Raw genomic sequence first — 12957 nt, 5'->3', positions numbered from 1 at the left:
CCTGTGCCCCTCTCTTCAGAAATACCAGATGTGCCATAGATTCTCTCAGTGCTATATTCTGCTATATTTGTTTATTAAACGTCAAATCAAATGAACCAAAAAGCAAAAAAGGGAACAAATGCTATTTGGTATACTGGTATGGAACAATTCCCACCCAAACAAAGCATACATTCTGTGTAATAAGACACAAGCCAATACATGATTGCATTTTACGTAACCAAACTAAACTGTGTGTGTGACGTACTCTCTCGCAACCCTATCTAACTCAATACGACCTCACAACTACGCACCTTACGTGTGTATTCTTATGGCTTTACACCAACAGGACTGCAAGAGAGAATCGATCAATACAGTTTAATACAATGCAGAAAACAAGAATTAAAAACAGACACACACAGAGGAAGAAATAAATATGAGAGATGATGGTGGGGAGTATGTTGTCATAGGCAGGCACAGGAACCGATGGAGATGAAAGAGATTATAATACTGTATTTGGCTAAATTGATAGATGCTTATTTGTACAGCTTGCTATAAACGATCTTATGTCGTAGAGTCATTGCATCTCATGTATTTACACTACGGAACTCTATAATCGTAACTGAGGGGATGCCGATATGTATCTTCTATTGAATCACGGTTATATTACAACAAATCAACGAACAGATGACTTAAAGGTGCCATAAGCAAAATTTATGGAATGAAAAAAAAGGAGGGCAGGAAATTGGTTCTATCCATCTGCAGTTGATTGTAAGTAAGGGGCTGGGTGTAGGCGGACTAAAAGGCTGTTGTTATATCACATTTTTATTAAATATAAAAAAACAAAAAATGAAATTATCATTTACAATAAGATAAAAGATTACAATCTTTTATGCCGACTTTAAGAGCCAGAAAGAAACTGGGCACCATTCAAACATATACTATAATATAAAACATTTTTTGAGAGTTTGCAAAAAAATTCTTCTGTCAGAATACATTGCGAATTTTGATGGAGAAATATGTTTTTAGTTAGTAGCAGATGGTGTAGTTACTGCATCTACCAGCAGGGGCTAATCTTTGTAGGGTAGGGTTTTGGAAAAGTGGGCGTGTCTAAGCAAGTGGCCAAGACTCAGAGGTTTCATGATGGTTGACATCGCTTACAGCACCTTTAAAACACGACACAAAAGTGATTCTTGCGTAAAAAATAATAATTAATAATAAAAAAATAATTATAAAAATGGTTCAGGCAAAATGGTAAACAAAATGGTAGAGACACACAAAACACAATAAGTTGATTAAACTTTGCAACCAGAATAACCAGCTCATGCTGTCTATATGCTTGCACAACGCACTTAGTCATGATTTTAAGGCCCTCAGCTTCTCTCTTCTCTCTCGCACCCTCCTTCCGGGTGAATCCGACTCCATGTTTGATTTGGCGCCTGCCACAGGAGCTCGGCGTCTGCTTTATTTTTCACCGAATTATCAAGGAAGTCTCTTCTGGAGATGTTCTTGCCAAGTCTGTATAACTGTAAACGGCTATAGCCTATTTTATATCGTAAAATGAGAGATAAGATCTGTAAACAACGAGCATGGCAGTCTATTTGATATATGTCAGTCGAATGTTTTCCTCTGGCTGTGTTAAAAGTCTTGTGTTGGTCCAATTACGTCTGAAGTAAGTTCCAGCGGTGGCTCTGGTGGGTTTTCTTGGCGTCTGTTGTGTGTGTAGGTCTTATTATTGTGGGTTTTCGATTAGTTGGTAAATCATGAGCGGTTGCAACAGGTGGGCACATGTGTGAATCCACGTTTGGTCTCGGTCTCGGCCGGCTAGTCAAGGAGGGCGGCAGAGTTGGGCAGGCCGTGATGGGAGATGGCTGTGGCAGGATTTAGAGGGGAACTTTCCTGAGTCTCAGGGTCAGGAACATCTCGGACTCCGCTGCTCTGACTGGCCAGCGAATCGTCCATGAGGACCTCGGTCTGCACGCTGTTGGCGAAGTCGTCTAGAGCATCGTCGGTACATAGCTTACTGTCCTCGCACAGAGACGGCTGACTGGCCGTCCGCTTCTCCTCGTTATCACTGAGCAAAAAGTGTGAGGGGGGTGGGTACAATTAAAGCTACAAATATACACCAAGTGTGACGTCAAAAAGTTACATAAAAAAATGCCGCTTTGTGCATGCAAGGGAAAGAATTGCGAAAGTTTTGCATGCAAAAGAACACAATGACTCTGCAAAGCATACCTCTCAAGAGATCTGTAAATCATTGGGAAGAGCATTAGGGAGAGAAAGAAAGAACATAAGAAGAAAGAAAGAGAAAGGAAGTTTCTGCAATAATCTGTCTAACAAACTTCACCAAACCTGTACTCTCCAAAAGCCTCATTATTCATTGGCCGAGCTTCAGAATCTATCTGGCTCTCTTCTTTCTCTTTAACTGGAAGGAGAACAAAATTCAGGGATATTTCCACATTTTTTAGTGTCAGGTGACTAATCGCAAATTAGATGGTTAAACAGAATGATGTGTGCGCGGTTGCAAATGTATTTACCTGAGTATTTTCCACCTTTGCTTCGTTTTATGAAACACAGAATAAGCAGTACCAGCAGTAATAGCACAAGGGCGCTGATGAGTCCGATGAACCAGCTTTCAGTCACAAACCCATCCTGTTTCTCCATTTCTACTTAAGCAGAGGGGAGAAATGTTGTTATGAATTTCCTGACACTTTGTTTGATATTAAATGGATAGTTAGAAATGCCATCATCATTTACTCTAAGTCATTCAAAACCTACACTACCGTTTGGGGTTTTAATGAACACTTATTCACCAAATCAGCATATTAGAATGATTTCTGAAGGATCATGTGACACTGAAGACTGGAGTAATGAGGCTGAAAATTCAGCTTTGCCATCACAGGAATAAATTACGTACTAAAATATTACAGTTTAATAACAGTTACAGTTTATATTACATTTATAATGTTACTTATTCTTTTTGAAGCTTGAAAGAAACTCTAAAAATCACAGTATAGAAAATATTACACAAATTTACTTTTAAATTTGAATAAATAAATAACAGCATACAGGGTTGGAACAAGATGAGGTTAAAGAGAGCAAATGAAGACACTACTCTCCATTTTCCAGCCCAAATATAAAAGTTATAATCTTCAAATGGGGTGTTCATGAAAGCTCTTTTGTGGTCTGCACAATAGCACATTTATTATAAAAAGCATTAAGAGGACTGTTTGTGATTACTTGTTCCAGCTGTCTGGATCTCATCCGTCCAGATAGTCTTGTTTCCTAAGTTAATCTGCAGGTTGTACAGCGATCCGGGCTGGAGCCCCTGCAGCGTGTAGAAAGACTGAGAGCTGTTTACTTTTTCAGAGAGCTGCCATTTGCCTTTGCCTGGACAGAACACAGCACAATCTAAATCAAAACAAAGGGTACTGAAAAGATAGAGGCATTCACTAACTAAGAGAACAGGTAATGAAGCTGCTACTTCCTGATTTGCTGTTTGATAAACAAGCTTGTGTTCATTCTCAATCTCATTCTCAATTCTCAATCATTCTCCATCACATCCTGTCTATACAGCACGTACCATCTCTCAGGTATTGAATATGGAATCCCACATTCCTCTGTCTTTCTTTCGACACCCAGGTCAGGTTGACTGATGTCTCTCCAATCGATAAGCTAATGTTGGAGGGTGGACCTGTTCGCACATAGAAACAAAACAAGTCACACTTACACACCCTTAAATCTGATGGTCGTTTGTTAAACAAATTCATTCGATCCAATATAAATCAAATATGTTCTGATTGGCAGTGATTGAGTCCAGTGTTGGGAGTAACGCATTCAAGTAACAAAATATCTGAATTTCTTTTTCAAATTCCCATTTTAGAGACCTATTCTGTCCTCATGTTGAGAGAAATCATAAGTGCAGAGGCATTGTGTGAACATGATGGTTATTGTAGATCTAGACTAAATACAAGCAAGCATTTACTCATCTCACTTGCACAAAAACATCTACAATATTCCTCAAAATAATACAAATGTACTTTATTTATTATTTGACCTCACTTTATTAACCAATGTCTTTGCAGCTGACCCAGTTCAAACATACCAATAAGCAAAAATGACTTTCTTGTTGAAAGCTGCGTCCCAATTCAGAGGCTGCATCCTTCGAAGGCCGCATTCGAAGTCCGGTTGCATCTCAGTGGCGCAACGAAGGTTGTCCTAATTCAAAGGATCCTTCAAATGCGGCCTCCAAATGCATCCTTCGTTTCTCATAAAATGAAGGATACATCAGGTGGATCCTTCGCGGCCTTGCCTACCCCAGAATTCATTGTGCGCAAGTGATGACAGGATTTTTTGGAGAGAAATTGCTGAAATACACTTTTAAACGCAAGTATTGGGTTTCAGCTTAATCAAATATCTAATGATACAAATGTAAAAAAAAAAGAAAAAAAAGTAAGTTGTTCAAATGACATATCTTACTAAGATGCAAGTATATATAGTTTATACTTAGCCTGGCAAGCCAGACCTACATCAAGATGTTGGGTCTGGCAACTCACCATAGACACGGCTCAATCCGAGGGGCGGGATAAACGGCTGTCTTTCAAATTCCCTCTGCACGCAATAGGACAGCGCTTCAACCAACCAGAGCGTTTTCCCAACAGCGGAGCTAGTTGATAGATTCAACTTTTGCCATATCTGGCCGGCAAAACTACGAACACATCTTCCTTTTTTTAAGAATGACTTAAGTGCCGTTCTTTGCTCTTTTCTCAAAGAAAAACCTAACTCCAAGTCCTCCAGAGTCGCGGATAAAGCCGATTCGAAAGATGTTCGCCAGCAGCAGCCGTCATTCTTTGTTTTCAAGTGGCAGGTAACCGTCGCAACTCTGTCGTCATTATGTTAAGCCCGCCCAGCCTACTCTATACACGACGTGATTGGCCTGACCCAATTTAGGTTTTTGCAGCTCGAAAGTCAATGGAGAGTTGCTAGACTACCCTGGCTGCAAAATACATTTTGCTGCCGCTAGGGTGCGTCTAGATTTCTAGGCTAGTTTATACTATTTATTATACACAGAAATGGACCATGGTGAACATATTTAGACAGCTTGTGAACACTCTTTTGTTTTCAGACAGTTTAATATAGGCCTAACTCTCAAAAAAGTCTAGTACAAATGTCACTGCCACTTGTTAATGGCAGCAGCACAGATGCTAGGTGACAAGAACAGTCCTCCGTAAGCTAGACCGTCCCATTTAACAACGCTTAGCCTGACCTTCGAAGAATACACCCTTTGAACTGGGACACAGCCAAACTTCCTTCTCCTGGATCCTATTCTTCAACAATCCAGAATGGCTGCAGAGCTGAAAGGTTTGTTTGAGCTGCGCCCTCTACTGTACAGCCGTGAATTTGCATTTCCTTCAGCCTGAGGATTATTCATTTAACTTGCTAAAAAACAAAACAAAATAAAAAAACAGGCAAGCCCAGCCAAGGTGAGAAAAAGTAACATAATTCCATACTTTCCATCTTCTATACTTTTTTAAGGAGAGTAACACACAATATCATAATGCATTACTTTTAAAAGTAACTTTCCCCAACACTGATTGTGTCACATTTTCAGTGTGGACACACAAATTACTTGTCACTAGAAGCGTGTTGCATCATGTCTGGTTAGGACATAGTGTTTAAAATGTGTGTGAAAACATTCCGCCATCATGTAAACCCCCTCAAAACGCATGTGCAGTTAGATACAACCCTATGTCCAGATAAATCATTCAGTGATGGGTAAAGTGTTGGACCTCCATCCAGTGTGGTAGCTCCCTCGCTGATGATTGGCAGTCCTTCTCCAGCAGCCGTGTATCCCCGCAGGTGGAAGCGGTAACGGCTGCGAGGGTCCAGCTTTAACTTGAAGTGATTTTTGCTGTGGTCACTAATCTTTTCTACCAGCATAGGGCTGTCTTCATTATCAACTGCAGAGAAACGGGGGGAGACAACAAATGTGTAAAAAATATTGTTTTAAACATTGGTTGGTGAGTTTATATTAAGTAGTTATAGTTGTTCAAAAATTTTAACGTAAAATTTTAAGGCATTCTGGGCATTTTTGTGCATTTCTACACAATTGCTAAGGTGTTTCTGAGTGTTTTTGTGTATTTATATAATAGACTTTATATAAAGAAAGATGGTGCACTCGTATTACTTTAACTGAGAGAAAGTGCAACATGCAAAATGGTGGAATAAGTCCCGCCTTCTAAAGAAAAGAGCCATTCCCCTATCGGTAATGTTTATCGCATCACTGCAGCTGCCGTTAGAAGCTCCGGTTCCTAACAGTCAGTGTTCTGAGACGCATACTTAGGACTACGCATGCGAAAAATGCTGTTTTTTGTCATGATTTGAGCGTGTAGAAGCAAAATTTATGAGACCATTTTCATTGGTGATTTCAAATATGAAATTTAATCGTAAGCTTGGCAAACAAAACTTGTTTTGGAGAACTTGATGTTTCCTCATTCAAAGAGATTGGAGCTGAACTTGCATGCCCGAGAGGTGTTTCAAAGATGACCGCCAAGTGAAATGACTTGTCTTAAGCCGAGGACACACTTAACGACTGTAAGGCCGATTATACGTGTAATTTGATACTTACGACTGATCATGCCCAAACACGCTGAGTCAGAGATAGTTGTGTTCAGTCGTTGTTCACAGTCGGTGTTTAAAATCTGCTCCAGTCGTTGGAAACAGTCTGTAAGTGTGTTCAGTTCAGTCTTAGAATGTTTCAGCTAGTCGTTAAGTGTGTCCCCGGCATTAAAATGATTTTGTTTATATGCAGTTGCTTAGATATTCTGAGTGTTTTTTTGTTGTTGTTGCTAAGCAGTTGCTAAGATGATCTGATTGTTTTTTGCATTGCTCTGCAGTTGTTAAGATGTTTTGAGTGTTTTTAGTGTGTTGCTATGCAGTTGCTGGGTGGTAGTTCATACATCATATATATTGTTAAGGTATTTTGAAAGTGTTTTGTTTGTTGCTAAGCAGCTAGGTTGTCGTAGGTGGTTTCCAAGGTGTTGCTATGCAGAGGCTAAGTGTTTTGGGGTTGCTATGTAGTTGCTAAGGTATTTTGACAGTTTTTTTGAGTTGCTGTGCAGCTGATAGTGTGGTTTCTAAGGAGTTGCCAAGGTGTTTTGAGTGCTTGGGTGGTTACTAGAGCATTGCTAGGTGATATCTAGGGTGTTCTGATTAGATGCTTGCTGGTTTTTTACTTCGCCAAGTCAAAAGAGTGTCTAGACATAGATTGGTTCCTTCCTTCAATGTAAATTGACGGGATTTTTTTCAACCATTGTATTGTATACCAGGCAAAAATCCCTCTCCTCAACAAACTGCTTCTAATAATCCTGATGAGAATGAATCAGGCTGTTAGTTCACACACCTTGTTGATACTGTAATATGTATCCTTTCAAGACTCCATTTGGCTGGTTGGGCGCAGACCAACGCAGTATCATTTCTGTCTCTGATGGGCTTTCCAGCAGTAAAAATGATGGAGGACCAGGTACTGAAAAAAAATGGATGACAGAATTTGAAGCCCACACCTTTCTTCAACTATTTTTACTTTTTGTCTCACGTTCTTACCTCCTTCTGGAGTGTGGAAAGTGAGGGCTTCAGACTCGGGTCCTTCTCCTTTATAATTAAAGGCACTTACAGTCAGTGAGTAATGGGAGTAGGGCTGCAGATCTCCCAGAATCTTCTTCTCCTCGTTACTGTCCGTTGTCACAACTGAGATGTTTGTCGGCCTACCCTCCCTAACACGCTCCCGTCTGAGGTGTCTGCTTTCTGGGTCAAAGTGCTTCAGATAAATCTATAGGATGGATGATAGACAATTTGTTGAAGAGATTTTACATCTTACATTTTTTAATTTTTGCCTGAGTTTAATACAACACAGAATGTTACCTTGTAACCCTGCAGACGGCCCCTCACAGTTTCTCTGTTCACGGCCGCCCATGTCACTTTAATAGCAGTGCTGTTGATCAGAACCACTCCCACATCCAGAGGGGCCTCAAGAGGGACTGACAGGGAGAAAGAGCACCCACACTTTGATTCCCTTAAAAACATCTGTCTCAGGATTAACTAAAATCATTGTTCAATTGGGGTGAATTCAGATAACCTTACAGGAAGATGTCAGGAAAAAGGGCTCACAATAGCAGCAAAAATGAAACAACATGAAAAACTCACTCTCCTCTCCAGAGTATCCAATGATGGTTTTGGGCTCTGGACCATCTCCCATCTCATTAACAGCTTGCACTTTAATTTCAAAGGCAGAGAAGTTGCCCACATCTGTGACGATGAAGGGTGGAGAGGTGACGTCTTTGGTGTGCCAGGACGGACCGCTGCCCAAAACCTTCCTCCACATCACTTTGTAGCGAAAATCTGGGCCATTGAAACTATGCCTGTCTAACTCCTGCAAGAACAAAGACTCAGTCTTGAGCTAGAATGTATCTTTCTGTGAACAATGAGAATTTCAAAACATTGGCAACAAGTTTTTTTCAGTTTTTATCAGTTTATTTACATTAACTGTCCGGACGAACTGATTCACTAGAATGAATCAGACTTTCCAACGCTACACGAGAAAGATTGGATCGTTTAGGATGAACTAATTCACTATAATGAATCAAACTTTCCACATTAGAGAGAGAGTGAGATGACTGTCTAGGATTAACTAATTCAGTAGAATTAATACTTTTCTAACACTACATATACTCTATATATGAGAAAGAGGACGATTTAAGATGAACCAGTTCACTAAAATGAATCTAATTTTTAACAATTTGAGAGAGAGAGAAAGAGAGAAGAATAAATAGAATAAATCATTCATGACAACATTACTTAAGAGGGAGAGACAGCCGTGTATACTGACTTTTTAAAACATTTTAAAAACAGTTGGTTATGCTACACCACTACTTGTGCTACCAAAAATGAAGTGATATATACAGTATATGGATTCCTTTTATCTAACTTTTTTGTACATTTTCAAGCTTCTGTTCACTTTCTTTTGTGTTCCATGGGGAAAAAAACAGGCTTGGAACTACATGAAGTGAATGCATTAAGACAGAATCATTTTTGGTCTGAACTGCGCAGCGCACCGTCCATGTGATGACAAGGGTGCCTGGGTCGATGGAATCACTGTGCACTCCTTCAGGGTTTTTGTCTGGAGCTGTAGAGGACAAATCATAATTTAGTGCCAAGATGTTCTAACATGGCAATAAAACTGTCACTTTACATCAGCCACACACTAAGAGAAGATACAAACACAAATTCAAAGTGTCATACAATGATTCAAAAGACAAAACAAATGCATCACAATGTAGCGGGACAAGCATTTTCTTTTTCAAGGCAATGTAAGCGTTCACACACTCGCACACACATGCAATGTCAACTTACGAGCAGCTGGTGTGAAATAAGCCTCCGTTTCCTTGCTCGGGTCACTCTTGCCGATGTCATTGATGGCGATGATTCGGAAACGGTAAGAAATGAAGGGCTTCAAGGGAAGGGTAGTTCGCTGAATGCTGCCTGACACACGGCTTAGCTCCTCCCATTCCTTTCTTTCAGATCCTGTCTCCTCGACCTCAATCAAATACTCTAGACACAAACATGTACTGTATATATGAAGAGTTCAGATGCAAAAGCCTCTAAGTGCCATCTGAAATTTTCTTCTAGAATTATCATTTTTACCAAGCTCATATATTTAAGTTCAGTAATTTCACTTAAATGGGAATGAAAATTACCTATTAGTTGTCATTTAAGTGAAATTACTGAACTTAAATATACGAGCTTGATAAAAATGATAATTCTAGAAGAAAATTTCAGATGGCACTTAGAGGCTTTTGCATCTGAACTCTTCATATATATACATAAAACAGGAAATGACACTGATTTTATATAGACCAGCCCCCAAAAAGTATTTGGACACTTCAAACACACTTAAAAATGTATGAATGCCACTGCATTAGATGAAAAATATCAAGTCAAATAGCATTTTTTTTATAGATAGCACACTTTTCAAGTATAAGATTTGTTTTTGTTTTTTAAATGATGGTTTCCCAAAATGGGGTTTGTGAGTTGATGAAACGCTAATAATGAAATAAATCAATCATACAAAATGTGAAATTAAAACAATTAATAAAACATATAAATAAAACAAATTAAAAGGAAACACTTAGTATTTTTGTAAAATATTTATTGAAAAAATTTAGACAAATATTTTATTTGTTTAACTGTATGTAAAGTGACTAGTTACCAACATCAGAGAAGAAAAATGTGTACCTCAAGTAAATATTTTAAGTCTGGCTGACAAAAAAAGAAAGAAAAGGGAATCCCTGTGCAAACTGAGAAAATGTGGTTTGATATTGATGTGATATTTTGTTATTGAGCACAATGACATTTATTTTAAGTGTGGTTTGAGTGTCCAAAAAACTTTCAAATCTTTGTTAAACCATCAATTTATACAGCATTTGACATTTAAAGGGGGAAAAAATCAATAAGAATTTCAAATGAACATGTATCAAATAAAAACTGCATACACAAACTGTATGTATTGCATAAACACAGGGGGAAAAAAACATATATTGTAACTGTACCTATCACAGGGCTGTTGTGATCATCTCCAGGTGTCCAGCTGAGAGTGACACTGCGTTCTTTAGGTTCGGTCATTTGTATTTGGGTTGGAGAGTCTGGTCGATCTGGTGAATGAGGGTTGACAAAGAGGTCAAGGGGTAAGATGCCAGTTAAAACAAGGCATCTATGATTTTAAAGGTTATTTCTTGAATCTGCCTACAGCCAAACATGTCCTTTGTCCTTTCTGTAGGTCACATTATCATACAACATGCAGCACACATACAGCTATATAGATCCAGACAGGTAAGGTTTAGAGATGGCCATGTTATAGGGGACAGGCCATTTATAAAGTTAACTACCAACGATAGTGATGGAGCCACTCGCTTCCGCCATATCCAGAGTGGTGATGACTTCACAGGTGTATATCCCTTCATCGTCTTCTTCAACTTCAAGTATTATGAGGGTGGTTTCATCTATCTTGTACCTAAGATATTTATGGTTAATAATGTTCATGAAATCACGTTATACAGGTCAAACTAAGCCATACTGCAGCATTTTGAGGGACATGAAGGTATAAAAGCATACTTGTCTGAATCAGAGGACTCTGTGAGCTTTTTATGGTTCTTCCTCCACTGGACTTGAGGGGCGCCCTGCCTGGAGTCCACCTGGTACTCGCAGGTGAGGTTAGCCGGCTTCCCCCGCTGAATTCGCAGAGCCAACGGAGGTTTCACAATGACTGTCTTATCTAGAAGACAGAATTTGTAAAAGAAAATCTTGATTTTAAGGGATTTTTTATTAATAAAAAAATATAAAATAGTATTTTTCTTGCCTTATGTTTCAGTAAATTACTTTATCGGCCAATTTATTACTTTATCTCAAATTTAGACGTTTATAAAAATGTGTACTTTTTTATGCAATATATCCTAAATTGTATTTTTCCTAACCTATTTTCAACCAGTTAGAATTTTGCTTATTATAAAAAGCTAAACAAAAGAAGAAAAATAACTTATAAACTTCAGTGATGATGATGATAATTAAAATATGCATAATATCATGCATGCAATTTTGCTAAGAATATTTAGATATTTTACTGGAAATCAAATTCTTTTTGCAGTTTGTTGGCTTTATGGGGATATTAGAATACAATAAAAGCATCAACATTAAATTAGTGTAATGAAAAGAAATGACCCTAACAGTCTGAAGTGAAACCAGTTATAAATCAAGTATGTGTGATTGCATGAGCATTCATGCATGTTAAACTCACTGAGTACGGCCAGCTCAGCAGTGATGGTGATTTTGCTGTTGCTGACGGTGCAGGTGTACTGGCCGCTGTCATTGAGGGAGGCGTTACTGATCTTTAGTGAGCCATCGGATAACTGACTCATCCTTGGGTTGGCTAAAAGTGCGCCCCAGGACTCACCCTCCCTGTGAACACACAAAATATTCATTTTAGCCTGTTTAAATGGATGCAATGTGCGATATTACAAGAACACGGATATTTAGAAATGCTGACTACTGAGTGTGATTCTGCCCGTGTGCCCTAATGGACTCCCAACAAAGCAGCTTCCCCCCAACAATATCAGGACAGCTGGCTAGAGCAGTTCTGGCATGTGAGGAAGGGACACCCCACAGGATCGAGTCTGTCTTACCATGTGACATTGGGCCGAGGAGAGCCAAAGGTCTCGCAAGCCAGATCAATCGTCTGTCCCTCTGCCACAGAGTACATGAGTACATCTTCTGTCAAAATCTGGGGAGGCAGTTCTAGAGAAACAATAAAACACACAAATCTATGATATTCTAGTCGCTGAATGCTGCCTTAGCAATCACCACAAAAAAAACCCAAACAGCTTTTTTAGAGCTGCTTTCGAAAATTAATTTACCTATAACATAGACGTAAGCATTGATGAGGATGGATCCGTGCTTATTGGCAGCTTTGCACTGATACACCGCAGTGTCACTGAGTTCAACATTCTTCAGAGTGAGAACACCATGTTTCAAACTGCGACGGGGCTCTGGGTCAGTACCTATGCAAAAAAGACACCTCAGTACATCAAGACTATACCATTGTCTCTCATGTCTCACCCGAACAGATAAAGATTGTTTAACATATACACACAAAATATACATTAAGACAGGGATTCCCAAAATTTTTGTCAGCTGAACCTCTTTAATCTAAAATATTTATTTTAAGTACCCCCTGAGATTTTACAACATTTACGACAAATATATTTTAATGACAACATTTCGGTCAACCAAGCTGACAGCCTATTGTAATTTCATACAACAATTGATTTGGGTGTGCAAGTTTTTTTTTTTTTTTCGTTTTTAAGTATTTTTAAGTTAATATTTCAATCATTTAGCAACACATTTGCATAGTTACGGTATTTCATATTCTTTTAG

General features: G+C 38.9%; 1 protein-coding gene across 1 annotated transcript in view; it reads right to left on the bottom strand.

The window, feature by feature from the left end:
• Positions 1-1795: 1795 nt before the first annotated feature.
• Positions 1796-12957, bottom strand: part of l1cama (L1 cell adhesion molecule, paralog a) — a 53655-nt gene continuing 42493 nt past the window's right edge. The window contains exons 11-28 of the mRNA XM_081386899.1: positions 12438-12581; positions 12207-12318; positions 11822-11982; positions 11143-11302; positions 10917-11041; positions 10581-10682; positions 9385-9582; positions 9087-9157; positions 8179-8404; positions 7897-8012; positions 7579-7804; positions 7379-7501; positions 5766-5936; positions 3560-3670; positions 3217-3366; positions 2514-2642; positions 2329-2401; positions 1796-2050 (exon numbers count right to left, since the gene is read on the bottom strand). Coding sequence (XP_081243025.1) covers positions 1801-2050; positions 2329-2401; positions 2514-2642; positions 3217-3366; positions 3560-3670; positions 5766-5936; positions 7379-7501; positions 7579-7804; positions 7897-8012; positions 8179-8404; positions 9087-9157; positions 9385-9582; positions 10581-10682; positions 10917-11041; positions 11143-11302; positions 11822-11982; positions 12207-12318; positions 12438-12581 — 2648 coding nt within the window. The 3' untranslated portion in view covers positions 1796-1800. The remainder of the gene's footprint in view (positions 2051-2328; positions 2402-2513; positions 2643-3216; positions 3367-3559; positions 3671-5765; positions 5937-7378; positions 7502-7578; positions 7805-7896; positions 8013-8178; positions 8405-9086; positions 9158-9384; positions 9583-10580; positions 10683-10916; positions 11042-11142; positions 11303-11821; positions 11983-12206; positions 12319-12437; positions 12582-12957) is intronic.

This window comes from Scardinius erythrophthalmus, assembly GCF_964197995.2.
Source record: "Scardinius erythrophthalmus genome assembly, chromosome: 15".
Taxonomy (NCBI): Eukaryota; Metazoa; Chordata; class Actinopteri; order Cypriniformes; family Leuciscidae; genus Scardinius; species Scardinius erythrophthalmus.
This window is presented reverse-complemented; position numbering and strand designations above follow the sequence as displayed.